At 55.1% G+C, this 24473-nt stretch overlaps 9 protein-coding genes across 9 annotated transcripts; 4 read left to right on the top strand and 5 right to left on the bottom strand.

Moving 5' to 3' along the window:
• Positions 1-1849: 1849 nt before the first annotated feature.
• On the bottom strand, positions 1850-2983 carry MAM_05062 (uncharacterized protein; the record flags this gene model as incomplete). Its single annotated transcript, XM_040823860.1, has 3 exons — positions 1850-1934; positions 2107-2885; positions 2963-2983. The coding sequence occupies 3 exons, from the start codon at positions 2981-2983 to the stop codon at positions 1850-1852; spliced, it is 885 nt and encodes a 294-aa protein (XP_040678019.1).
• Positions 2984-3515: 532 nt separating this feature from the next.
• MAM_05061 (Ribosomal protein L17) lies at positions 3516-4263 on the top strand (the record flags this gene model as incomplete). Its single annotated transcript, XM_040823859.1, has 2 exons — positions 3516-3731; positions 3826-4263. 2 exons carry the CDS (start codon positions 3516-3518, stop codon positions 4261-4263), a joined length of 654 nt encoding a protein of 217 aa, XP_040678018.1.
• A 1620-nt stretch (positions 4264-5883) lies between these two features.
• On the top strand, positions 5884-6330 carry MAM_05060 (uncharacterized protein; the record flags this gene model as incomplete). Its single annotated transcript, XM_040823858.1, has 1 exon — positions 5884-6330. The coding sequence occupies one exon, from the start codon at positions 5884-5886 to the stop codon at positions 6328-6330; it is 447 nt and encodes a 148-aa protein (XP_040678017.1).
• A 140-nt stretch (positions 6331-6470) lies between these two features.
• On the bottom strand, positions 6471-8636 carry MAM_05059 (digestive-organ expansion factor; the record flags this gene model as incomplete). The annotated part of the gene is made up of 3 exons (XM_040823857.1): positions 6471-7773; positions 7828-8526; positions 8596-8636. 3 exons carry the CDS (start codon positions 8634-8636, stop codon positions 6471-6473), a joined length of 2043 nt encoding a protein of 680 aa, XP_040678016.1.
• Positions 8637-9160: 524 nt separating this feature from the next.
• MAM_05058 (eukaryotic translation initiation factor 3 subunit EifCf) lies at positions 9161-10417 on the top strand (the record flags this gene model as incomplete). The annotated part of the gene is made up of 2 exons (XM_040823856.1): positions 9161-9271; positions 9437-10417. 2 exons carry the CDS (start codon positions 9161-9163, stop codon positions 10415-10417), a joined length of 1092 nt encoding a protein of 363 aa, XP_040678015.1.
• Positions 10418-10968: 551 nt separating this feature from the next.
• On the bottom strand, positions 10969-13611 carry MAM_05057 (R3H domain-containing protein; the record flags this gene model as incomplete). Its single annotated transcript, XM_040823855.1, has 6 exons — positions 10969-11694; positions 11776-12116; positions 12182-12261; positions 12322-12654; positions 12714-13495; positions 13561-13611. 6 exons carry the CDS (start codon positions 13609-13611, stop codon positions 10969-10971), a joined length of 2313 nt encoding a protein of 770 aa, XP_040678014.1.
• A 2279-nt stretch (positions 13612-15890) lies between these two features.
• MAM_05056 (mRNA splicing factor, Cwf18) lies at positions 15891-16523 on the bottom strand (the record flags this gene model as incomplete). Its single annotated transcript, XM_040823854.1, has 1 exon — positions 15891-16523. One exon carries the CDS (start codon positions 16521-16523, stop codon positions 15891-15893), a length of 633 nt encoding a protein of 210 aa, XP_040678013.1.
• A 430-nt stretch (positions 16524-16953) lies between these two features.
• Positions 16954-19296, top strand: MAM_05055 (pentatricopeptide repeat protein; the record flags this gene model as incomplete). The annotated part of the gene is made up of 1 exon (XM_040823853.1): positions 16954-19296. One exon carries the CDS (start codon positions 16954-16956, stop codon positions 19294-19296), a length of 2343 nt encoding a protein of 780 aa, XP_040678012.1.
• Positions 19297-21811: 2515 nt separating this feature from the next.
• Positions 21812-23951, bottom strand: MAM_05054 (Trimeric LpxA-like protein; the record flags this gene model as incomplete). Its single annotated transcript, XM_040823852.1, has 3 exons — positions 21812-21883; positions 21942-23134; positions 23219-23951. 3 exons carry the CDS (start codon positions 23949-23951, stop codon positions 21812-21814), a joined length of 1998 nt encoding a protein of 665 aa, XP_040678011.1.
• Between the last annotated feature and the right edge of the window lie 522 nt (positions 23952-24473).

Here is a 24473-nt window from a genome sequence, read left to right as displayed (position 1 = left end):
ACTTCTTCTTCAGACGCGACACGTCGTCCGGTCCAATCCCGGCAAGCAGCTCCTCTCAGGGCTCGACTGCGTCGCTAGCGCCTTGGCGCCTCCCAATGGGGCGTAGTCCGTGCCGCATATCCCCCCCCCCACCACTGTTCAGGCACCGCGCCCCGCACTGCCGGCTCTAGAGGAAACGTCTAAAATTATGCATGGCACCACCATCGAGCTGGATGGATAAGGATAATACGAGGCTGCACATATTATGTTGCAATGATGAGACGCGGCGCTCCATCGGCATTCGCTCAACTGCCTGCCGTCTTGGCGTGTGACAAGCCGAGCCGGTCGCCGGTCGCCGGTCGCCGCGCTCGCTGACGCAGGGTAGGGTTCATGTTGCATGTAAGTTAGTTAGTTATTATGCATTACGTCGTGGTCCCGTACCGCACCGCCAGTCGGTCACGGCTCACGACTCACCAGCTGCTAATTGGTTCCCAGGTCGTTGGTATGTCTCCATGTTCCTTCCTGTTTGAGTCGTGTTGCTTGCCTTGCCTCTCCTTGCCGCCTTGCCTTGCGAACCGCCACGCTCTCCTCTCCTCTCCTCTCCTCTCCTCTCACGATCCGCCCTCCGCCTGCGTCGCCAAGCTTGCCGCAACCTGGCCGAGTCATGCACGGTCCTTGGTCTTGCTCACGGCACTTGCCGTACGTGACCAAGCAAGGACAAGGACTTCTGCTGATGCGGCCGGCCAGCATGTCGCCATCGTAGCCCTTGCTGTTGTGCCCGCGTGGAAGCGGAGGCTCGTGCCGGACAGCCTCCCCCGTACACCAGCAACTTCCCAAGGCGTAGGCGTAATTTCCTGTTTCTCCTCCTTTTTCAGATTTCGTGCCCCCCCCCCTCGCATGCCGGTCGTGCAAAGGACCCGCGACGCCCTCAGCACGCGTGTACTTTGCCGTGGAACCGGCAGGGCCGCCTCTGGAGACGACACCAAACCGAGACGTTTGTCTGTCTGGCCCCCGGCACGCTCCAGTCACGGCGGCGCCTGTGGTGATTGCAGGACGCTCGCTGGAGCCAGAGTGGCAGGGAAGAACGGTGCCGTCCCGTGTACGTATGTCTATATATGTACATGACTGACCTTGCGAGCATCCCTGATAGCTGGAGAGGGGAGCAGGAGGCCATTTTGATGACGGTGGTTGTCGTGGAACCACGAGGTTGCAAAAGTCACCCGACGGCCCTGCCATCAGAGAAGTCGAGCATGTCGGCGGGTCGGCGACGAATCGTGCCCGTGTTGCCGGAACGCCGCTTCACGAGGCGTCATCGTAGCTGCGTGTGAATGCGATGCGGCACTCGATTGATTAATGGAACTCGCACGACGCACTGCAGTCTGATGTTTGCTGCGGAGAAACAGCCGAGATGGCAACTCGTTCCGAGGCGGTTGTGTACGGGCACGCATTTCCAAGCACGAAGACGGTTGCCATCACCTTGGCCGTCGTCGTCGTCGTCGTCGTCGTCTTCTCCGTCACCGTATGACCGCCCTCTCGAAAACCAAGGGCTAGCAAACAGGCCATCTGCCTACGCAGGCTTCTGTCCGAGGGATTTACATCAGCGCCCTAAAGGCTGGTAGGTCGCGGGGCGGCCATTGTTAACCTTTTGACACCTCGATTCTCCCGCTCTTGTCTGTGATTCCCGTCCGTTTCGCCCTGGCGTTGCATATCCCCCTTCCCAAGATGTGGGATTGGCGAGTGTCTGCTGTAGTAGCTCCGTTCCAGCTTGGACCTGGTACCGATGCCGACCTCGTCGAAACGAGATACACGGCTCTGCTGTCGTTCATCGCGACAAGGAACGGCCAGCTGGGCCCTCACAACTCACTGGCTCTTACAAAATGCCCGGCGGCGAGACACTCGGCTCACGAGCCGCCGCAAGTAGCTGCTTCAATATACCCATTGACCTGGCTGAGTCTCTAAATCGTAGTAGTAGTAAACAACTCATCCCGCCCACTGGGCCGTATCTTTTTTTCCCTTTCTGGCATTGTCCCCCAAGAGAAAAAAAAGTCCCGGTGAAAGGCCGCCCACGCCCAGGTCTTCTATAACCCCCGAAGCAAGGTGTTATCGCGCTCATCCATCGGTACATACCTCTCCTTCAACACGTCCGCGGCGGTGCGCTTATCACGGCCAGCCTTTTCAAATCTCTGATCCAGAGCCCTCGCAACAGGGTCTGACGTGGGCAAGGCAGCAGTCCCAGGGTCGACGCCGGCACCGGAGAGGCCGACAGCAGACTTGACCTTGCCTACAACCTCGTTGGCCTTCTCCTTGTCCTTTTCTAGCGCCGAGGCAACCGCTCCCATGGTCTCGGACGCCTTTTGACGGGCCTCGTTCTCGGCCCTCTGGGCTTCCCTCCAAGCAGCCAGTTTCGCCCCGAGAGCTTTGTCCTTGACTTTGGCCTCAAAGTCCTCGCCTTGTTCCTTGGTCCTGCGGAAAGCGTCCTTGGCCTTGGAGGCGACCCCTCCCGCCGCGCCTTGGACTCCGGCCTTGGCCTGGTTCGACACGGACTGAATCTTGCTCTTGGCCTTGGCGGCGCCGTCTTGTATCGACTCGCCAAAGGCTCTGTCCCACAGTGCGGCGATGCGGTCCTCGAGTCCCTCACGAAGCTCATCCCAGTCCGTGTGCTGCACCCATTTCACGGCGTTCTCGACCTCCTCGTTCCAGCGGTCCTTGGCGACTTCAATGGCCTCGGCTCGCTTGGCTGCGGCGACCTCGGACCGAGTAGGCGGCAATGGCTGAGGAACGGGGTCGATGAGGCCCTGGATGGCGAGGGCTTGAGAGCGCAGCGACCGGCCCTGCTGTTCGCGGTTTCGCTGGTGGGCGAGCACGGAGAGATATGCGATAGACAGTGTCAGGGCGACGCCGCCAGTCTGCGGCAAGCAAGCCGGTTAGCGAGACCGTCGTCACGGTTGCCAACTGCCGAGATGATGGATAGTCAGCGACTCACAAAGCCAGTAGCGAAACCCATGGCGTCGGTGCTGTAGAGCCAAGGTCCAACCAGGCGCCGGGACTGACGGTGATGCGGGAGTTGACCGTGCCTAGATCAAGAGATGATTCATCAGACGGCAATCGACGAGACTGGAAGAAACCGCAGATGCCTTTTCTATTTAGCGCAGTTCATGATGCGCAGCAGGTGTGTAGCTCGGTAGCGGCAAAGGGGCAGCGAGTCAATTGGCAGTTTGCGCGATGCCGTCAAACGCGTGACTCGGGGACTTGGACTTGGTGATGGGTGGGGATTTTCCTCGGTTGACGTCGTTTTCTTTTCTTTTCCTTTTTTTTTTTTTTTTTTTCGAACTGGACCCGTCACCCTGGGCCGAGCCAATCCCGGGCCTCCTTCGCTCACCACCTACCCGGAATTGATCGACTTCTCGACTCTCGACTCTCGACTCTCTTTCTTGTCCGACAGCCATGAAGAACGGTCCGTCACCAAGCGCTTGATTCACCGCACGCCCAGTCGCACAGGCGCCGCTCCTTCCTCGACCGCAGCGGTACATCGCAGCATGGCCGGCGGTCTCGTCAAATACCGGCATCTCAGCCGAAACTCATCCGCCCGGAAAGCTCTGCTGCGAGGCCTGGTCACCCAGCTCGTGCAGTACGAGCACATCCAGACGACCCATGCAAAGGCAAAAGAGGCCCAGCGACTGGCAGAAAAGCTGATTACTCTGGCCAAGAGGAACAATGAGCCCTGTAGGAGATCAGCACAGGGGATTCTTTACGTTCGTGGCCGCCGTCTCTCTTCGTCCGCGCCGACGGCGGGACGCGCACACACGCGACAGCGTGCTGGCTCTCGAGGCTAACCAGACGCAATAGACACCCCACATTCTTCTTCCCAAACTCTTTGGCGAGCTGCGCAACAGATATCTTACTCGAGAAGGCGGCTACACCCGCGTCGTCCGCACCGAACCGAAAAACACCTACGACCAAGGCGAGAGCTGCATCCTCGAATTCGTCGACGGTCCCAAGGACTCACGGTTCATGATGACGGCCAAGACGGTGGCCAGAGATCGCCTCTTGGGACGGGAGACTACCGCCGTGACGGCGCAGAATATTAAGAAAGTAACACAGTTCCGGGGGGAAAAGGACCTCGAAGATATGGTCCAGCGATTCTTGGCTCTGCAGACGCCTGATGGGGCTGCCGAGGAAGAGGGACACAGCGTCGAGGCAGCACGAATTGCGGGTGAGGAGAGCTCCAAAGCACAAGCACTTGCTGCAGAGGTCAAGGCTCAAAAGCAGGAAGTCAAGAGCTAATTTTGGACAAGATGTGGCGTAGAATAGATGGCCAAGTAGGCGCCATCATGCGCCGTGTACCAATGTATTGTATTGTTTGTAGTTGCCTGCCTAGCTACTGGTAGTGATATCAAAGAAACACCGCAGTAGAAACTGCTCTGGTCACGATTTCCTTCCGAGGAAAGACTCTTTTTCTTCACGAGTTCCTTTGCACGAAACTTCAAAGCCTCCGAATTCTTTCCTGCCCATGACGCCTTTTCTTTGTGCTCCGTCCTATACAACACCGACAGCGGCCTCGAAAATTGGCGACAGGTCATGAGATGCACAGATTGTACTCCCCATTCGCTTTCTTTCCAACGCTCTCTAGGGCAAGCTGGACAGATCCCCAATAGTGAGGTAGTTGCAAAATTTTATCTCTCGTGGCGGGACTAAAGCATGGTGTCCCAATGTAAGACTTGCGGCCGGTCCCTTCTAAGCGGGATCGGGCGCCCCTATTGTCGCCATAGTTTCGCAAGTCGTGAATAAAGCTCCGACTATTTTGGTAGAATTGTGGGTCACTTGCAGCGATTTCTGAGAGCATTTCTTGCTTCTTTGCCTCGAAACGGGTGGAGGCATCCCAGATTCGCCCCAAGGAATCCTTCCATGGTCCCCTTGGGAGGTTCCTTTCCCAAATATCTGCTGTAAGCTGAACTGGGATGTTTCAAGTCGACGAGTTGAGATTCAATCCAACCTGAAAGAAGAATAAATTTTTACCATGGACTGGAGAAGTAAAGAGTGGTCTGGAATTACCTTGCAAGTAATCCTTGGTAAATGTCATTATGTTTCCGTTCGAAACAATAGACGCCATGTTTTGCTCGTCGTCGATCTTCTGCTTGGTTTGCATATCGGTATACTTTCTGGCGCATGAATAATATTTGGCTGGACAGGGACTTCAGAAACACTAAGTACATGATGCTCCTTCTGGATGAAAGTGAATTTGCGTGCGAGGGGGTTCGCGACGTGTTCGGGGAAGGATCAGCAGCTTTGCGGATTGTGATTGTTACCGCATCGTCTTTATAACAGTAAAGATTATATATGGCAACAATGCTCTCGTCGTTGAGCACCCGTACCGCTGCGGCCATACTGTGGGAGTGAATGTAAAAAGCATGCTCGGCAACAGCTCCTTTACCGCCGCTCAGGCGAATGCAGGTCTGGAGGCTCAGGTCTTGCTTTTGGATCTCCTCCAACGTACAAACTCCTTGAGTAAAGGAATTGCTCTTCATGCTCTCATTCAGGAAGAGACTGAGTCTGCCTCGTGGGGTTCGTCTTGCGAGGAGCCATTGTGGCGGCTTGATGGATATTAAGAGAACTGGATAGGTTGAAGAATAAAGAAAAAAAAGCCTGGCACCGGCGAAGGTTTAATATATATATATAAAAAAAGCGGCTTAATCGTCCAAGCGATGGCTAGGCTTAGTCAAGTAAGCCTGCTACACGGCACTATGTCAATCGTCAGTTGGTCACCCTTTCCCAATTCCGGAGTAACAACACGCTGTTCAAATTCTCAGGCAGCACTGCTACATCAGTTAAGCCGAATCACAGCACGGATTAGAGTCAAACTCATGGATATCCGAAGCAAGATATGCCTCAGTGCAGACAGCAGCAATGGGCAAAGCAGAAAAGAGGTCAAAAGAGCCCGTTGGCGGAGCGTCGACTGCTCCCCCAACGGTACCGCAAACCACATCGGCCCTCAAAGCAGACGCTCTTCTTGGCCACAAGATCCGCGTCCTGATATACAATCTTCTGAATATCACCAAAGATCCCTCGTCGGCGAAAAGACTAAACGCCACGATAGACGAGCACTACATCAGCACACCGTATTTCACAGCCCCCGAGGCAGAAGCCCTCAAGAGTGCCACAGTCGATGTGGAAATCAACTCGCATCTCATGCCAGACGAGTCCAGTGGTGCAGAGTCTATACCAGGAAAGTCACTACACGATGCGCTTTGCGCTTTGCTCCAGAACTTCCTCGAGAGACGAACGATGCCCGGCCTTGTGGGCCTCACGATTTGGCGCCTATTTTTGCGGCTCTTTTTGGAGTGGAGGAGGTAAAGGATGACAAGTTTCTGGGCCGGCTGAGGAGAAACGGGGTGCAGTGATTCTTACTCAAGGGACCTATTATTGGAGTCACGGCACGGCATTGCATTTCCCTCTACGTTCGTGTAATAAGCCAAGCTAGCCAACTCTGTATTTCATACAAAATCAAAGGTATCGCCACGCTCCCGAATCATCTTCCCGACTCTCTTTGATCCTACAACTCTTTCCAACTTCATCACGTCGTATTTGGAGAACATGACCCGCACCGTTCCCTGCCCGGGTTCAATCCTGAGATCCCGCTCACTCCTGCCAAGATACTCTCCCGCAATCTCCCGATAAAAGATGGGATTCTCCGGCAGTCCGTAGAAAATCACCCTCTGCACAGCACTGAACTGATACCGCCTGAAGTGGTGCGCTCGCTCAGTGTATAACAACACGCGGTGACGACCCGTCAAGAAATGCGAGCGGGCTCGAGACGCATCAGGGACATCAGTGTATTCTGACACAGCGCCGAACGTGACGTCACTCATGGCGGGGGAGTTGGCAAAGTAGTTTCGGACGCGAACAAAGTCGAGGTAGGAGGGAATGAACAGCAGCGTGCCCCTCATATCTTTGACACGCTTGGCAAGCGTTGGCACGATGGCTGAGACAAAGTATTCGAATCTCGCGTCAGGGTCCTTCTCGACGGAAGATGACTGAAACCGCGAAAAGGTCTGCTTTGCTTTGATCCCGAGCTGCTGGATCATGCCGTGGTACTCGGGCTGCAGGCCAATCTTCCCGGCCCAGTTGTGACAATGCGATCTTTGGAGCTCCGTGAGCTCAGGGGTATTGAAAGCGGACAAGACAATGGTCTGTCTAAAGTACTTCGCCCAGTCTTCGAGATACCAGTTTCGGAGACGGCTAAAGTCGCACCCGTGCGCATCCTTCGGCTGCAAGTTTAGGTGCTCAAAGATGTACTCGACGTGTTCCCAGTTTTGCATGAGCAGCGCATCTGCTTGGTCGACTATGACTATTTCAATGGAGCTGAGAAAGTCATAGTCTGGCTTCTTCTTTTCATCTTCGGATCCAATTGCCATTCGGAGACCGAGGGGACTAGCGAAGAGGATATCTGAATTGTAGAATTGGGAAAAGTACTTGATTGTTTTCCGGGTGAATTTGACGCCCAGCCGAAACATATCATCGTCGTTGCCTTCAAATAGAGCCCTGAAATCTTCGGGTCTGTCTTGTCCAAAATTGACTTCTTTTTCAATATATGAGTCGTCGAACCTCTTGCGGTTTTCTTGCTGGTCGGGGTCGCAGAGGTCGCGGATGACGTCAATCATCTTCGCACAAGAATTTCTCGTAGGAAGCAGAAAGAGGACCTTGGGCCGGGTGAAGCCTTGGTCTCGGAGCTCTAGTTCCGGGTCTTCGCCTTCCTTGGCTAGCTTATAGTTGTTCTTGATCACGCGATCCCTCGTCCTGGAACCGCATTAGCAGGCTATATAGTGATTTCAGCCCGGTTAGCAAACCTACTTGAAAACATGATTTAGCGCATGCAAACACACCACTTGTCGTAGTGCTGTAGCATTCTTCACCGTTCGTTCACAGTGGAAAATATCCATGTATTCAAAGAGCAGTGGCAGAATCGCCTTCTGTGTCGCGTCCAGCATGTCCATCTTCTTAGAAGCCATCTCCTGTAATTTCTGCTTGAGCTTCAACCCTTCAATACCGCAGGGATGAGGGACTTCGATTTCGCTACCGGCTCCAGCAGACATCATGGTAGCTCTGAATGATGAAATAAACGCTCTCGTCGTAGCCCAGTCGTTGTCCTTGGCTGCTTTGACGGCCTGCCCGACTGCCCGGTCATTTGGATGCGCAAAATGAACGTCAAAGGGATCCATGAGCTCCGCGTCATCTTCGGAATCCGCCTCCTCCTCAAGCTGATCGTCATTGTTGTCGAAATCTTCGGCTTCATCGATGTCATCGAGATCCTCCCGATCCTGCTGACTTGGTGCATTCGTGTCCTCATAGTTAGAGCTGTTTCCTGGTTGGGAGTGACTACTATGATCCAGCTTCCGCCTTTTTGCTGTGGAACCACTGGAATCGTGGAAACTCTGTAACAGGGTCATATACGGCCGAGCGGCGGGCGTTTCCTCGTCATCAGAAGCACTGTCGCCGACTTCTTGATCTTGCTCATTCTGAGACTCTTGTTCAGACAGCGGCTCAGTTTCCCTAATTGACGGGTAAATATCCAAGCTACGTTCCAGGTTTTAGACACCCCCAAAATGTTCAAAGACTTACTCATCCTTGTCTGCCAGGCGGTCGCCTTCAAACCGTTTCATAGGTCCATGGCGACTGAATCCTCTCCCTCTGCCTCGTCCTCCACGGCCCCCTCGACCTCCTCTGGTCCCTCTGCCCCTCGAGTTGCCGCCTCTCCCACGCGGTCCCATTAGGTGTAAAACAAGGCGAGGATACTTCAAAACCGAGGCAGCAAACCGACGGTCAGAAAAAAATGGCACAAACTACTCCGTATGTACACCCAAATCCTAGACCCGCTAAAAAGTTCAGACTTCTTCTCGCAGCCTTGGGGATTGGTAAGACGCAGCCGTGCCCAGCCACAGCCTTTGTGGGGGCTCAGCCACGTTTCCCTTATCGTGGCTTATCTATGCGCACAACCCCAGCTTGAGCCCAGCCAAACCGTGCAAATCGAAAAATCGGCGAAAACTGAGGGTGCGCGTCGCGAGCAAAGTGAACGGCCGCCCAGAACAAGTCGACTCTTGCTTCTACCTCCCGCCTCCCTACACGCCCATACCGTACCTTCGAACGAACGAACAACCGCTTCGTGTCGACATCCTTCTTGCCCAGTATGGCCGCCGCCGCTACCGAGCGCTTCATACATCTCGCGCGTCCTTTGACGCACGCCAACGCCGGGCTTCAGTCGAGCATTGCCCCGCTTGTCGTCAACATCCAACCTCAGGTACATAACATATCACGACCCTCACGCTAGCTTGAAACAACTCTTGAGCACCGTCCATTTCCAGGAGGGGAAACCCTATTTATTTCAATATAAAAGCATCCCAAGCTCGTTCCATTCACGCTGTACGCCGCACTAACATTGGGATCCCACCCTCCCTCAAAACAGGCTGTCCTCTCGGTCCTGGACCATGCCGTCCGAAGGGACAACAGCGAAAATGCCCAGTCGACCCGTGTGATTGGCGCCCTCGTCGGCACCCGCTCCGAAGACGGCACCGAAGTCGAGGTGCGCTCTTGCTTTGCCATCCCCCACACCGAAGAGGAGGACCAGGTCGAGGTCGACGTCGAATACCAGAAGAACATGCTCGCCCTGACGCTCAAGGCCTCCCCTCGCGAGGCCCTCCTCGGCTGGTACACCACCTCCCCCGAGCTCAACAGCTTCAGCGCCTTGATCCAGAACTTCTTCGCCAGCGCCGAGACAGGAACGGCCCCTCACCCGGCCATCCACATGACCATTTCTACCGAGCCCGGCGAGGACATCCAGACCCGATGTTACATCAGCGCCCCGGTTGCCATCAACGCCGAGCGCGCCGCCGAAAGCTGCCTCTTCATCCAGGTCCCCCACAAGATCCTCTACGGCGACTCGGAGCGTGTTGCCCTCGAGGCTGTCGCCAGCGCGCAGAACAACGAGAACAGAACCGCGCCTCTGGTCTCGGATATCGAGGGTCTCGGGCGATCCATCGAGCAGACCCTGAACCTCCTGGACCGCGTGAGCGAGTGGATCAACGGCGTGCTGGACGAAGAGGAGGAGCCCAACAACGCCCTGGGTCAGTACTTGATGAGCGCCCTGTCTCTGACCCCCAAGGTGGACGCGTCCCAGATTGAGCACGACTTCAACAACCACATCCAGGATGTCCTGATGGTCAGCTACTTGGCCAACACTATCCGCACACAGATCGATCTGTCGCAACGACTGGCAATCGCCAACCTGGCCGGCAATGAAAAGGACGGCGAGGGCAAGGGTGACGGCGACAAGGGGGGCCAGCGGGGAAGCAAGCGAGGTGGCCGTGGCGGCGCCAGAAGCGGTGGTCAGCAGCGTGAGCCGAGGGAGCCCAGAGAACACCGGGAGCCCAGAGAGCCTGCGGAGTAAAATGGAGGCGGGACATGATTCACCGTGTCTTTTATGATAGTGTGTTGGTGTTTGGCGGGATTCCCAATGCTGAACAAACGCGGAGGGAGACGCCCTTGGATGCCCCGACGTTATGAAGAAAGGACGCTGCATGTTTTGATAACTGCACATGTCGGGAGTCGAGTAGGGGACATGGACACCGTGTCATAACACATCATCGTGGCGTTGTGGTTAGCCGTATTTGATTCGGCAACTGAGACTTTAGATCCAAAAAAGTAGAATGGGAAATTTTTGAAATCGCCATGCAGTGGTTCATTGAAGGAAATAATATGGCTATCAATGTAATGCTCGTCATCTAATGACAATGCGTATACCCTACGAACGACATTGACGTGGAGTTCTTTTTCATCCTATCCACCGATAACGCCAAAAAAAAAAATAAGTCAAAGAGGAACAGAAAAAAAAAACGAAGAGGGAGGAAGGGAAAGAGGGAAAAATATAACAGAGACCCGTTCATGCCCATATGCGCCTGCTTGACTCGGCCAACTGCCCCTTAACACCGCATGATGCACCTAAATTCCAGTAGCCGGTTTCTGCGGTAGAGTAGCCGGGTTCCCGTAGGTAGGTAAATGAGTGAATATCTGACCGGCCCCTTGAGGGGCAGGCATTGGAGGTCGACCGGGAATATGTGCCGGGGGAGCCTGTGGTAGATGTTGGTGCGGAGGACCAAGAGGCCCAGCTGGCAAAGGAGGTAGTTGAGGCTGCTGCATATGTGGTGAGGGGACATGCGGGACGCTGTGATAGCCGGGCATAGAGCTGCTTGATCCCTGTCGTGCCATGACGTACCCTCCACCGAATGCTTGAGGGACGGACGGAGGGTAAGCTCCATATGACAGATGCGGTGGAGTGCCAATTTGTGGGCTGCCGTGATGAGACCCAGGAGCCGTGAAAGGCGGCTGGGGAGGCGGCACTATTGGCACTCCAGTTCCACCAGGAACAAATGACTGAGTCTTGGGGTTGAAGGCATGGTTCCTGTTGTAGCTACCGGGGATTGGGTGCTGGCTTTTTGGGTCATTAGGATTGGCATTGACGGGGAGTTGTCCATATGCATACGGAATTCCAACTTGAGTCGGTCCTGATGGTGGTGCAGGCGCTCGAGATGGGTACGAGGGCTGGTTATACCCTGGCTGTGCCCAAACTTGCTGCGGCGCAGCACCAGGGGGAACAGGAGCACCGTAAGTTGTCATAGGACTACCACTAGACGGGAAGCGCTGTTGGGGGTGTTGGGGAGGATATTGCTGGGGAGGTTGTTAGCACCGAGTCTCAAAAGGAAGCGGAGGATGAAGTCGCTCAGGTTTCATCCGATGAGGGTTGCATACTTGTGGCATGCCGTACCCGGAGTAGGTTGTGTTGGGTGCCATGGCGGGCACACCGGCATAATTGGCGGCTTGCTGACTGTACGCGAGGGGACCTTGGGCAGGGTACGATGTCTGAGGCTGGGGAGTAAACTGTCCCGCCGCTGAAGGGATATATTGTCCCTGAGACTGAGGTACCCATGTCTGTTGTTGAGGGCCCCAATAAGGGGTATACTGATTTCGGGAATCGAAACTATCTGAATCGTCTCGCCGTTGTTTGCCAGACTTGCCTCTCTTGGTACCTCCTGTCCTGTTGCTAGCAGAGACTGAGCTCGTGCGAGACATGCCAGTTGCACCGTCGTTTTCTATATCCATCCGTAAGTAGGCTGTCTCCTTTTTGAGGAGTCAAAAAACTCTGCATGTTGCTTACCTGGAATACTATCTTCTGAACTACCGAAAATACGCTCACGAGCCAACTTGTAGGCCTCCTCGCGTTCTTCGCGCGAAAGTCTGTTGCATGAAAGCAGTTAACATCCACGTGATCTCGGCTAAAAGCAAGGTTTCACCTACTTTTGGTTTGCGGCTAGCTTGGCATCTTTGACCTCACTTCCTGACTCTGATGTAGGCTTTGACGCATTAGCACTCACTAGACCCTCATCGTCCTGACCACGCCGCATGATCTTCCTGGGCAGGACTGCGGGTGGCGGTGTGCTGCTTGAAGATGGGTTGGATTGAGGGGTCATGGTAGCCAACGAGGGCGGGACACGACAGAAGGGGGTTCTGAAGATCCGGACCGAGCCAATGTGAGGCTCATAAGAATGAGTCATGTGATAGTAGTCGGCCAGTTTATGTGTCAGCATTCTACAAAATGAATTGGACGGCGGCAAGTCCATGTAGGGCTCCCTGTGAAGCCTGTCAGCTGTGTCCGGTTGCGGTCTTTGTAGAGTGGACATTGAACTTACTTGGAGTCTTGCACAAAATCAATCACGTCTTTCTCAAGTCGAAGTAAGAAATATCGATCCCTTGGACTTGCTAAAGCATCCAGAAGCTTTTCATCCGGAGCCTGCCGGTATATGACATTCAAGGCATCGGGCGATCCATCTGCATTCGAGGGTACAGGTGCAGCCAGGGGTTGACCGCGTTCGGATGGGGCGCTCTGCGGCGTGAGAATACCATGAGAAGGCACGCCCATCGCTGCATGGGCCGCCTTTCGCCCAGCTAAGTCCCCTGATGACATCCCCTTGTTCCTGAGGGCCACATCTGAACTCATTCGAGACCCAGCGACCAGCGAGCCACGAACAGAAAAGTTGTCATCGTCTTCCGCGGCAGCCTGAACACTGGCGCTGTCGTCAGGACGTAGGGACTCTTTTTCATCAAGCGCAAATGTCGTTCCAGACGTGATGCTCTTCCCATCCAAGCTTGGTGGCTTCGTGCCTAATTCTGAACTAGAATCGCATTTCTGTGAATCGTCTGAGCCACTATCTTTGCCTGGGTTGGCTCGTCGGGGCTCTGATTCCGACACCGAGCAACGTCCATCGACAACTAGACTGGGAACTTTTGATGCGATGCTGAGGTCATGGAGAGATGAGGCAATGACAGCAATACCATTGGACTTGGACGCTGTGGCTCGTTTGCTCTCGGGACTAGAGGAGCCGTCGGCAATGACGGCCGTCATAGGAGCATTTGAATCAATTTTGGCGACGGGAGCTGTCGGCGCAGTTTCTTTTGTGACAGTGGCCGTAACCTAAATCGCACGTGTGAAGTCAGCCGAGGGTTAGACGGTGTTGCGGACTAGACGCTTTCACATACCTTGGCAAACGACGGTTTGGGCATATCTGCAGAGATCTGCGCAGTCGCCATGATATGCGAGAGAGGAAAAACAATAAGGGTTGGAATATCCAACACAAGGCAACGCTGACAGATGGTGGTGGTGGTGGAGGTAATGAAGGCGACACCCAAGGATTATCTTCAGACAGCGCTCGTCGTCGAGGCTGGGTCAGAGGAGAATCGCAATTGGCAGACCAAGATGACAGGAAGTGACAGGAATAAAATCGAAATCAAAAAGCAGAATCGATCGACACGGAACAGCGGACAAAATTCAGAGTGGTGGTAATCATCGTCGAAACAAAATACGCATTGCTCCTAGTTGTTGAGGCTCGGTCGGGTAGCAGAGAGCGCCGGAGGATTGTCGCAGCGCAATGACGGTAGACTCCTTGGCAAGCGGGCCCAAAAGTAGCTTGGAGGGCGGCCGAAAAACCATGCAAGCACCAGAATGTTGTTCAGGGACGGGTGCAATGTCGAAGAAGAGCGATGCGAGGTCGTTGGAGGGGAGGTTTTGAGGGTCCAAAGTCGACTGTGGGGTCTCGACTTGAGCGCTGGCGCTGGCGGCGCAGGGCGGACAGCGGACGGCGGACGGCAGAGAGGGAGGCAGGCCAAAACTGTCAGAGCACACCAGTGGAGCTGTGCGGCCTGTTCAGTCCCAAAATGCTGGCGGTTGGTTGGTCGTACAGAGAGGGCTTCAAGCCGATGTCATGGGTCGACCCGACAAAGGTAGTCCTGGACCAAGAGGAAAACCGAACAGAATAAAAGAGAGACGATATGAGGCCGTCTACTCAAGCGTTCAAAAGTGCATTCAAAGCTTGAGGCGAGCGAGTCAGCTTCAGAATATTTCCGTGCTGACTGATGCCGGGCGGAAAATAACCTGTTGGTCGATTCCTCAGAGTGATGAATACCCACCATTTGGCCGCCGCGAGCTCGCTGACTAAGGCCCCTGGCTACGTTCCCGGGTAGGTAGCCTGAGCGCAAATACAAGGCTTGTCTCATCCAAAGTCTATACCGGCGAATCACAAATTGTCCACGGTGGTGTCCCATGTCACGTGACTCCGACCGTGGCACCAGTGATCCATCGCTCCGTACTACCATTTGAGCAGTAACAAGCTCAGACTGCATACGGAGTAGCATACACCCCTACTTTTCTTTGATACTGATACTCATTTTTGGATAAATTGCTACCCCTTGTTCAAAGTGGCACTCAAAATCTCAAATCGAAGGTGCGATTCGAAATGTTTACATACAGGGGGCGAGGCGGTCCCTCTCGCTCAACCCCAGCCAGTGTTCAATGCCAAAAATGTCTGAAACGAGATATGTCAACTCGAATCCAACTTATCAAGGCTGGGAATCCTAACAATCCTAGCACGGCATTATTCCTACGAGTGTAACAGCTCAACACAAGAACGTCCATATGTATCTCGCCCGTCAAGGTCACAACAGCTCCGCAACCCAAAGTTGGTCCCAAAGCTCACGAGTGACACGCCAAACCCTCTGGAAAAGAAGTTTGTGACATTCCTTGGCACTGAAAGCTCCTGAAAACCAAAAGCTAAGAATCGTACAGAGCTGGTGTTGCAGATGAGGTGCTGCAGAAGAGGGAGGCAGAGCGCGCCAAACAACAGGACGCTGAGGAATCTGATAAAGAGAGCCTGCCGCCATCCCCCAAGCGTCGCAGATCAGCATCATCCGGATATGTTTCCCCGATTTCAACACATGAATCGACGCACTCTCGCTCCCCAAGGCGCCGCTCTAGATCCCCCTCTGTGCGGAGGCTACGAGACAACTCCCATTTTGACAAAGACAAAGGCAGACAAACTCATGAGCCAACTTTGAGTCGTGGCCCGCCCCCCACTAAACGGACTAGGCGCTCTCCATCGAGAGATAGACTTTCACCGAGGAATGAGCCCCAGAAACACCGTTACCGAGACCATAGGAGTCCAGAGTACGAGGAATGCCTGCCAAGGAGGTCTCGCCATCACAGTCCACAGCGCTATGATGACAGGGAACCCTACGCTTCAAATTTACTAGGGTCACATGAGAGACAGAGGACCCGTGAGCAGGATGACAGGTCACGGCACAGCAATCGTGGCAGGGCGAGAGATGCTGAAGCGCCTCGACGGCGTAGTCTCAGCCCCTTTAGTCGGAGGCTAGCAATGACGCAGTCTATGAACCGTGGAGGAAGGTAAAGGGTATCATATGCTGTATTCGCCTTTGCAACTACATAACAAAAACCATGTTGCTTGAATACCCGCCGATGCAAACTCCAGTCGAAATATTGTAAACAAGCATAGATGTGCAGCCTCTACAGCGGCTCAGGCCAGCAGAGCTTCGTTCTCTGCTCGCTCCCTCCTCTCTTCCTCCTCTTCTTCCTGTTCCCTGACCCTCAATCCCTCTACGAGAGCAACGCCATCCATGCCGACAGCGTCCCCGTCAACCTTTGCGCTGCCCAGAGCGGCGGCATCTGTAGCTGCCTTTTGAGCTCCAGAGATCCTCTCCCGAACCAGCCGAGCTATGGCATTATCTGTCCGAACAGTCAGAATATCCATCTTAGCTTCCAAGTTCCGTTTCAGATCCCAATTTGGTTTTTTCGGTTGCAGCTTAAACAAATCAAGCCCCTTATCATTCTGTGCCTCTTCGGTCGCATGCTGCTTGACTTGCGCCTCGACATCTGCAGCTTGCTCCTCTAGAGTAGGTTTATCCAGGCCCTCGTTTGGCGCTTGGTCGAATCCAAGCTTGGGGCCTTTCGTTTCTGGATCATAGTTGCGTCCTGAAAGATGTAGACGCGAGACGTCTGCGTCTGGAGTGACAGAGGGTGGGATTTTGGTTTCTCCTGTGGCACCCTCGTCGTTGTCGTCGGGCTTCTTTCGTTTCAGGTTTCTGAGGGCAGCGAGGCGCGACTTGCGGTCTTCAGACGCGGCGCTCAAGCTGTGTTGGGAGGATGACATGGCGCGCAGCACTAGAGGTATGGAAGAAGTGTTTCAATGCGCGACGACAGGTTGGAGAAGTTGCTTTGCAACTTAGTGATGAAGGTCTAGTGGGGCGGCGATCATCGAAAAGATGAAGGGACTTCGAGCCGCGAGTTTGCCGCCGCCGCGGCTAATTAGGCGCAGCGCTCTGCTCCGGGGGCCCGCGCGTCGGCAATGCAGCCTTCGACCTGCGCTCATAGCCTTTTCTGGCAGCTAGCTACCTTTCTGCATGCGTCGCGATCTAATTCGGAGCCAACAACCTTCCGAAGCTCCTGCCACTATGAATGATTCTAACCAGAAATAAGTGCCTCGACAAAAGATGCGAACGGCGTGCCGGCTCAACCGTATCAGCTGGGCCCGATTCGGCAACGCGCCTCGACCACTGCCAAACCCTCCAACAGCACCAGACATGGCACAGCGGCGTCTTCTCTCAAATTGCTTTCAAAGACTTTCGCCGACTGTACAATCGAGAGACTCGACAGCTCGAACGCAACATGACGATGCGTTCCAGGCCGCCTTCATGTGCCGCCACGTGGATCGTACAACCCCTAGATCGAAACTCGACAACGCAACATCAGACTTTGCCTCTGCAGGGGGACGAAAACGCAAGGTCGGCTCTGCTACACGTGCCAAACAACCGTACTCAAACGATATAGATTACGACGGCCACACATCACGCTTCCGGACGAAACCAGCGAATCCAGATACATCGAACCGACGAAAATATGGCAGCCGTAGGTTAGGCCCGATGCGTGAGCGAGATATGTACGTACAATGGGGCTACATTCGTCATCAGTTCTCCGGTGATGAGCTGCTCAAGAGGCGGAAGACCTTCAATTCGTGGAAAAGACACTTGTATAACGTTAGCCACAATCGCAAACAGGTTTGGCCATGGCAAGACGAGAGCTTATGGCTCCTAGAACACAAGACTGTTTCAGACATGCGATCAGCTTGGCAAGAACTAGACCATCAGTCTCGAGAGAAACAGTGGCCACGGATCATGCTCTCCACGATGCGCGCTTGTCCAGAGAAGGCGGCCATGGTCCTGGAAGCTACACTGGACCCCTGGCCTCCCGGGTACGCCATCAGCGATGTTTTACTATTTATCATTCAAAGACTAGACCTTGCAAAGGAGAAAAACGTTCGCGAAAGAACTCTGAAAGCTGAGCAGGTAGTGGGTTTGCTCCACAAGGCGATAGCGGACAGTCCCAAACAACACATTCCATTCAGTCAAAGACTCTTGGGGTTATTCGCCAAGAAACTTCCGAGCGAACAAACTTCTGAGCTACTTGCTCTTCTTCGGCAGTCCGAAATCAATATGCATGCGAATACAATGATACAGTTTGCCAGCAGCTTAGCTAGAGACCCGGCCCACAAACAAACTGCCTTTGAGATACTCCAGGGATTATCGGACAGCGGCGCTGATCTGAACGAGGCCCGCCCATCAAGCGTCATCACCTCGCTACTTCACTGTCAGGTACCCGACGGGGTAGGATCGGTCCAAAACCCCTTCTCTCCAAACGATGCACTGGTGTATTTTATAGAAAGGGGCTTCACGTTGAACCTGCTTAGCGCGACAGCCTACCTCGATACCCTTTCCCAGCAAGGAGAGGTTGACGAGGCAATACGGCTTGCATTGCTCTTCTCCGAGAGTGGCGTTCAGTTGGACCACAAGGCCTGGGCAATCGTGTTCAGAGGAGCAAAAGCTACTCGGAAAGTTGAGACTGTTGCCAAGGCGCTGGACGTGGCCAAAGTGGCAGATGTCCCGATTGTAGAGGTTCTGAACAACGCACTTCACAGCGCTTTTCATTTTGCCGAGACGGAAGCGATGGAGAGGAAGAGCCAGCCCCGGTCTGCCCCAAGTCTTTTCGGGATTCTGCTACGCATCTACGCCAAGAAGTTCGACCTCGAACCGCTTCAGTGGTGGTTGCCAGAGTCTCTGCCGTTATATCTAGCACGAGGTGCGGGCCAGCACGGCCTCGTCTCGGGCGGTGCAACACGAACGATATGGCGTTTTGAAACCACCATTATCCCATTTGTCGATCAACTGTTCTCGTCGGGAGATGACACAAAGTTCCAGCCAAACTTGACGACCATGGCCATCATGATGCGAGCGTATATCATGGGACTGCAGCAGCCCTACGACCTAATGGCGTATTACCAGTTTTTCAAGTCGAGACTGGAAGAGCAGGGCAAGGACGCTTCTATACCATCGGCATCCCGGCTAATACAGAATCAAGGCAGCCTCATACACGACACCTTCATCTTCGCAATGACGGAGCGCAGGGAACTATCACGGACCGCTCTTCTGGTTTTCGGCGACATGCTCAAGGACCAGCTGCACGCGAATGGCGCAGACGGTGAAGGGGTACACGTGGGAAGCGACGGGGTGGTTGCGACGACGCCGGTCCACCCGGCACCGACGGTGTTGACGGTGACAACCTTGCTACGGGGCCTGATGAACCACCACGACCGGACGCTGGTGAATAAGATCATTCACGTCATGCGCGAGAACGGTATTCAGCCCAACTTGGCGACGTGGAACACCCTGGTGAGAGGATACGCGACCATGCAAGATGTTCCCAAGACAGTGAGCACGCTGCAGGACATGGAGGCGGCAGGGTTCAAGCCTGATTCCTACACGTTCAGGGCGTTTTCGAAACTGAGGGACCAGGAGAGAGCGCTCCAGATGATGGAGGACATGATTGAAGTCAGCCAGGACGTGATGGCGCAGGACGAGCTGCAGAAGTAGCAAGCCAAATCCGTGTGTATTATCCGGACGATGCTGCAAACACTCGATGCCGCGCGGAATGGGGCAGCGGAATGTACCACGTGTAAAGTCAACACCGCGACGTATGATGATGATAGGTACAAAATATTCAGATGCAAGTTTGCGTCATTATACTGTGCATCATCGCCAGCCATGACCATGGGAGGCGTCCATCCTCTTCTGGAGTGCTGCAGCAAACGTCTCGACCTCGCATCTACTCAAAGACCCAAAGGCCCTTGGAGCCGCCTAATCCTCGACGTGAAGACCGCGCGCATCAACCTGCCAAATTCTCTGCTACCTCCCGAAGCCAGAGCCAAGGCTCACTCCTCCGTCCCCCCGCACAACTGACGACTGGCTTCCGCACCGACGACGACGCACACCGCACACCGCACACCGCACACCGCACAAGGAGGACTCGGGACAGCGTCCCGTCCATGGCGATGGAACGAGGTCGCGCCCAGCCTTCCGTCGCGGCAGGACGCCGAGAGACTGGCGGCCATGAGCCGACTTCGCGGCGCGGTCCATCGCCCTGCCGTACCTGCACGTCCATCAGCTCCGCCTGTCGACCTCTCCTGGGAGACCATGCCCTTCTCCGTGTGGGCGTTTGGCTCGACCGTTGCGCACACGAGGTCGACCACACACCTGGCAACATCCGCGATGTCGTCTTCCACCCCCTCGTGGCCGTGACAGTCGGGACGCCGCACTCGGGCCGTGTCTCAAGCCTCGGTCCATTGCGGAAACGGCACTCACCGACGACGACGACGACGACGACGACGACGACGACCCCACGACGCACCGCCCCGAGTAACCACGACGTCGAGCTTGGTCTGGGCCATGCGGCCGGCGGCCAGCCCGTACACACGACGGACAGACACACGGCTGCGAGCCTGACGTGCCACCACCTCCTCCTCATGCCTCACGGCAGCCACCACGGTCCTGTGCATTGATCTAGGCGAGGCCGCGCGGATCGCAACCACGTACGGACTGCGTACATCCCCATCCCCCTCCCCCTCCGCGACCTCCACCTGAACCGCGTGTCCCGACATTCGCAGCCCGCGGCACACGTCGTCTCGCATCCAGCTCCTCCGCTCAACCCACGCATCCCAGGTCCAGCAAGCGCTCCTGAACACGGTCAGCACTCAACACAACCACCATCAAGTGGCCCCCTCCCGCCTCCCCAACCCGCAGCTCTCTCCGATGCAAGCAAGCGCCCCCCATGTGCCCCGGAACCATGGACATCGTCTCCAGAAGGGAGGAACCCAAACGGCCACGACTCAGACACAGTCCCCTGGGTCCCGCGTGCGCTTACCCCTCGCCCGTATCAAACATGGCCCGACTGGCTAAGCCTGCCCTGCCCTGCCCTGCCCTGCGCTCCCCAGACCAGTACCGCCGCATGAACCACAGCCCTCGGCCAAGCAGGCATGCCACAGCCTCGAGTCGCCATCAGTCATGCACCGCAACACACACACGAGACACGAGAGACGACTCGACAGGCCCGGACTGAGGCGCAGCGCAGCCTTGTTCCCCCAGAATGCAACATACGCACCTGCTTGCTTCACTCTCACACGACGTCAGCCCTCGTACAGTACAGTGCTACCCCCCAGAGGAAAATAGAAAGGCGGTCTGCGAGATTCAAGCAGATTCATCACGCTCATCACGTCTGACGCGGCTGGTTGCGCGGACGGCCCACGAGTCCAAGCAGGTTGGCACCCCAGGGCACACGCCCTCGGTCCTTTTCCCCAGGTCTATCTTCTCTCCGGCGCAGCGGGCCACCTCAGCCGGTCAAGTCTGCAGGTTCCGTCCATTTTCTGCGCGAGGTCCTCCGGTGCGGGTGCGCCCTGGACGGGCTCGGCTCCCATTACGATTCAAGGCCCAAGGGGACAGCACAGCGACACCCGCTCGTCACAACCGGCCAATGTTTCAATTTGCTCACCAACACCGGGTATCTATCTGTCTGGGTGTCTGCTCGCATCGAAGCGTCATTAGCCTGGAAGGCGGACTTGGGCCGGGAGATGCCACGGGAACAGAAAGGCCTGAAGGGAGGGGGGACCTTGTCCTAGTGACACAGCTACAGAGGGCTGAATCTATGAAACCAGCCAACCATTTTCCCGGTGCTGAAAACGCTTCATGAACCCTTCGCCACGGCGAAATCTAAACTGCGCTTCACTCCGTCGGCTCGATTGCGGTACCGGCTCTTGGACCGTGCAATCCTATCAACTGTCGTCCGTCCTAGAATCGCACATTTAAAGGAAAATGATAATGACACTTTTTTGTTCCTCAATAATGGAGTGCATCCAGCCCGATATGGAAGCTGTATTAGTTGCTAAGACAAGGCCATGCTCAACTGCTGGATCAAAATCAGGGCAGACAATATTGTACAGGAAAAGTATGTCGGTCGTACACCTGGGTATCATGACACGAGATATGGCAAAGCAAAATAGAGAAATCAAAGCAACAGAACAAAGGACAACACGGGCTGCTGTCAGGGCCACTCGAACTATGGTGCTATTCCTATTCCTCGTAGTACACGAGCCGGGTTGCCAGCAACGACCGTAAAGGGCGGGACATCCTTCACTGAGGGTTAGTTCCTAAGCTTGCGAGAAGAAGGAGGCATCTTGCGAACAGACCTTTGTGACAATGGATCCAGCCCCGACGGTGCTTCCTTTCCCAATGGTTCGACCGGGTAAAATAATGGCGCCGCCACCGATCCAGCAATCTTGCTCGATGGTGATTCCACGTCCAAATTGGGGTCCCTGGCCGCCCAGACGCTTCTTGGGGTCAATGGGCAATGAGGCTGTAAATATGCTGACGTTGGGTCCGATGACACAGTTGTCTCCTATTTTGACCTCGCAGACATCGTTGATGGTGCAGTTCCTTCCAATTACGACGTGGTGGCCAATCGAGATGTTGTAGCCGTAGTCACAGGTGAATGGCGTCTCGACAGCGACATGTCGACCAACGCGGCCCACATTGGTGACCGGAGATGCTTCCGTGGGAGACACGCGCACAGGGTCTCGGGGTTGCAGTATTTCTAAAAAGAGGCGCGCTCGTTCGTCGGGCGATACACCATTTGTTGGTGGTGTGGTCAGGTTGTTGAACCGCCAACACGCGGCTGCACAGCGTTCTCGTTCTAGGCACAGCTCCTTGTCAAAGGGATAGTAGTGCCGTCCAGACAGCATCTCTTCCTTCTGAGTTCTCCGCTGGGGATACTGTGAGTGGGACAAGGCCAACTGCGCAGCAACCTGGGCGCTTGACGAAGACTGCTGAGGATGTGGCGTTGGACTACTCGTACGGGTTGGGTGTAGAATATTGATCTGCGGTAGATGGTTGCCCGGATGCGGCGTCTCCGGTTCATTTCCTCTGTTGAGATCATGCAACGGTGGTACTCGTTGGTATTCTTTGGGCATCCTTTCTCCGAACGGGGCAGGTTGCGTGTTAGCGCTGACCGGTGTGGGAAAGACATTGCCAGGAGTATACGCAAGTGCAGATAATTTATTCTCTGGGCTTGTGGCAGACGCGCTTGTCATTGTTGGTATTGCCGGTGCTGTTGGTCGGTCGTCCTCCGTGGCCACCAGAGGCCGGCTCTGAGGGGGGTCTATGCGAAGGATCTGGCCACGATAATGGGGAAGCGGCTCCCGTTTTACGGGTTGCGGCCCATATGTGCCATGCTGCGGCATGCCGTACGCTCCAGGAGGAACATACGACGGGTCCTTTGACTCGAGGGGCACAGCAGGTGTTTTCGCGTCTTGTTTTGGCCATCCGGTCCCCCGCTGTGGTGGGTATCCCGCGCAAAGGAATCCTCCCCGGATACAATTGCTGCCTGTGTTTCTTTTGTTAGTTCTCCGGTGGTCCGGACGTGTAAAGGGGGGGGGGGGGTTGTTGTCAAGCACGGTACGGCCCTTACATTCAGGCTTCTGCTCATCGCACTTCTTCTTTCTTTTGCGACATGTCAGACAACCAGTTTTAGTTCGATTGCTGAAGTTTCTCTTCCGCTTTTTGGGGTCATGTTGGACAACGGACTCCGATCTGTGCTCAGTGCCATAAGGACTTCCATACGTGCCGCCGGACCGGTCTTCTGCATCGGGGCTGGTGTTGCCGTAGTCACTGTGATCCACCTGAGCAGTGGCTTTCCGGAGAGCATCGCCAATCTGTTCTTCAGTCTGCCCACGTGGAGACGTTGCCGAATTTTGCCGTGAACCATATCCGTTTCTCTCTTCCCGTGACGGCTCTTGGCTTTTCCATGAGGTGTCCTTCTCTGTTTGATCGTCGCTGTAGTGTCTGCTTTCCCGCTGAGGCGTATCGCACGCCTCCCGAGACTCATTGTGAGATCCACCGGATGATTCCTCTGGAGTACACTCGTGAGCTCTGCCGTCGCGTCTGAGCTCGGCGGAGCTCGACCGCTTGCGCTTGTGCTGGCCGTCCCCTTCCGAATACTTGATTGTCGGAAGGGGTTGGCGATCCGTGGTACGTGCCTTCCAGGCGTCACTGCGACTGGAATGAATTTCTGGTGACTTGTGTCGATAAGTTTTGCTTGGCGCCGGCGCTCGTTCATCCGAGGAAAATGTCCTCTCTGAGCTCTCCGTAGGTGGTCCAGTTGCCTTGGGAGAGCCTCCGTTCAAGGCTGTAAAGGTGGACATGGCAGTCACAGCTAGGTTCCGAGATGGCGAGCCTGAGTCGAGGTATTATATTGTGGTACAGACTGGACAGGGAAGACTGGCCAGTAGGTGGCAGGCAGTCGATCTGGAAGCTGTGTAGTGCCAAGTGCCTGGGTGCTGATCTAGTGATAACCAAGGTGCGGGCTCGCACTTCGCATGACTCCTCGGGGTCCAGCCCACGGCTCGGTTGAAATATGAGCAGAGGGCGTTTTGCGCTTATAGTTCTCCGTGGCCGCCCAGTCGCGCCTTCAACACCAAAATCACAAACACCGCTGCCTTGTCGCAGCTTGACAGCTTTGCCCATAGACCCCCGATGCGGTAGCTGGTGGCTGGTGTAACGGAACGGAGCAGCTTTGGATTAGTGCCACGGTTGGTTTGATTGCATTGCTCGAGCCGAAGTTGGGAGGGTTGGCAGCACAGGTGAGGAAATTCTCGGCAAAGTGATGAAGAAGCTTTTTGATCGGAGGCAATCTGCACAACGAAAACGAGGGACGAAGCGCGAGG

Source organism: Metarhizium album (genome assembly GCF_000804445.1).
Source record: "Metarhizium album ARSEF 1941 chromosome Unknown scaffold_12, whole genome shotgun sequence".
Taxonomy (NCBI): domain Eukaryota; kingdom Fungi; phylum Ascomycota; class Sordariomycetes; order Hypocreales; family Clavicipitaceae; genus Metarhizium; species Metarhizium album.
This window is presented reverse-complemented; position numbering and strand designations above follow the sequence as displayed.